The 1,351-nt window shown below is 38.9% G+C and overlaps 1 protein-coding gene across 1 annotated transcript; it reads right to left on the bottom strand.

Annotated features, from left to right (window-relative positions):
- On the bottom strand, nt 1-990 carry LOC136388775 (olfactory receptor 5P76-like). Its single transcript, XM_066360579.1, has one exon. The coding sequence runs from the start codon at nt 988-990 to the stop codon at nt 1-3; it is 990 nt and encodes a 329-aa protein (XP_066216676.1).
- Between the last annotated feature and the right edge of the window lie 361 nt (nt 991-1,351).

Genomic DNA, 1,351 nt, shown 5'->3' with positions numbered 1-1,351 from the left:
TCAGTAAGAAAATATTTTTCTGCCAAGCTCTCTTTTTAGAGCTCCCTTGATCTCATTGTTTCTGAGGCTGTAGATGATGGGGTTCAGCATGGGGATCACCACCATGTAGAACACAGACACTATCTTGTTCTGGTCAGTTGAATAGCTGGACTTGGGCATCACGTAAATTAATGTGATGGTCCCAAAGTACAGACTTACCGCTGTGAGGTGGGTCGCACAAGTGGAGAAGGCCTTGTAGCGTCCCTCAGTGGAGTGCATCTTCAGGATGGTGATGAGGATGTACATGTAGGAAACCACTATGACAAACACTGTGACCACAATGACAGAGCCAGCTGTAAATGAGGGGACAACTGTGGGGATTCTGCTATCAGAACAGGAGAGTTCAGCTAAGGGAGCGAAATCACAGAAAAAATGATTGACTCGATTTGGTCCACAGAAGAATAAAAAATAGAAGCCAATAGTAAAAGTGGAAGCATTGAGAAAACCACCCATGTAAGCCACTAAGAGGAACTGGACACAGACTTTTGTGGACATTTTGAGTGAATAAAGCAGTGGGTTGCAGATGGCCACAAAGCGATCGTATGCCATAATAGCCAGAAGGAAGCACTCAACTGTTCCAAAGAAAGAACCTGAACCAAGCTGAATGCCACATCCGTGATAGGAGATTAGATTTCTCTCCACCAGGAAATTTACAAGCATATTGGGTGTGACAGAAGTTGAAAGGCCTATGTCAGCAAAAGCTAAGTGGCTCAGAAAAAAATACATAGGATGATGGAGCTGAGAAGAGATTCTGATAAGAGTGATTGTGCTGAGATTGCCAAATACGGTCACCAGGTAGATACACAGGATGATCACAAAGAGGACAGCGCAAAGGATTGGGTCATCAGTTAAGCCCAGTAAAATGAACTCTGTCACTGCCGTGTGGTTCCCATGCCCCAGGGAATCCATGAGATAACGTAGCTGCTGCCAAAGGAACCTGTGATGAAACATTACATTTAATGGTTTCATTTTCATTAATACACATATTAGAATTATCAATATATTTAAGCATCAATACATATTTTCATGCATGTATGAGTCTTTTGGTTTTTAACAGTTATTTTAACAGAAACCTCAGAAGTATTTTTTCAAACAATATCATGTATATTACATATATATGTATATGTATTCCATATACACACTTAAAGTGGTTTTGAGGTTAAAGAATAAATAATGTAAGACAGGTGAGAATATAAAAAGACTGGTAAATATATATTGTAATACATACATTATATGTAATACATATTTTAACAAAGATTTTAATAATAGCTAACATTTACTACATGCTTAGTAAATGATAAGCATAGGGCTA

This window comes from Saccopteryx leptura, chromosome 1 (genome assembly GCF_036850995.1).
Source record: "Saccopteryx leptura isolate mSacLep1 chromosome 1, mSacLep1_pri_phased_curated, whole genome shotgun sequence".
Lineage (NCBI taxonomy): Eukaryota > Metazoa > Chordata > Mammalia > Chiroptera > Emballonuridae > Saccopteryx > Saccopteryx leptura.
This window is presented reverse-complemented; position numbering and strand designations above follow the sequence as displayed.

Bases quoted from the DNA above. Each gene is read 5' to 3' on its own strand.
- LOC136388775 (XM_066360579.1), bottom strand. From the start codon at position 990: ATGTTTCATCACAGGTTCCTTTGGCAGCAGCTACGTTATCTCATGGAT.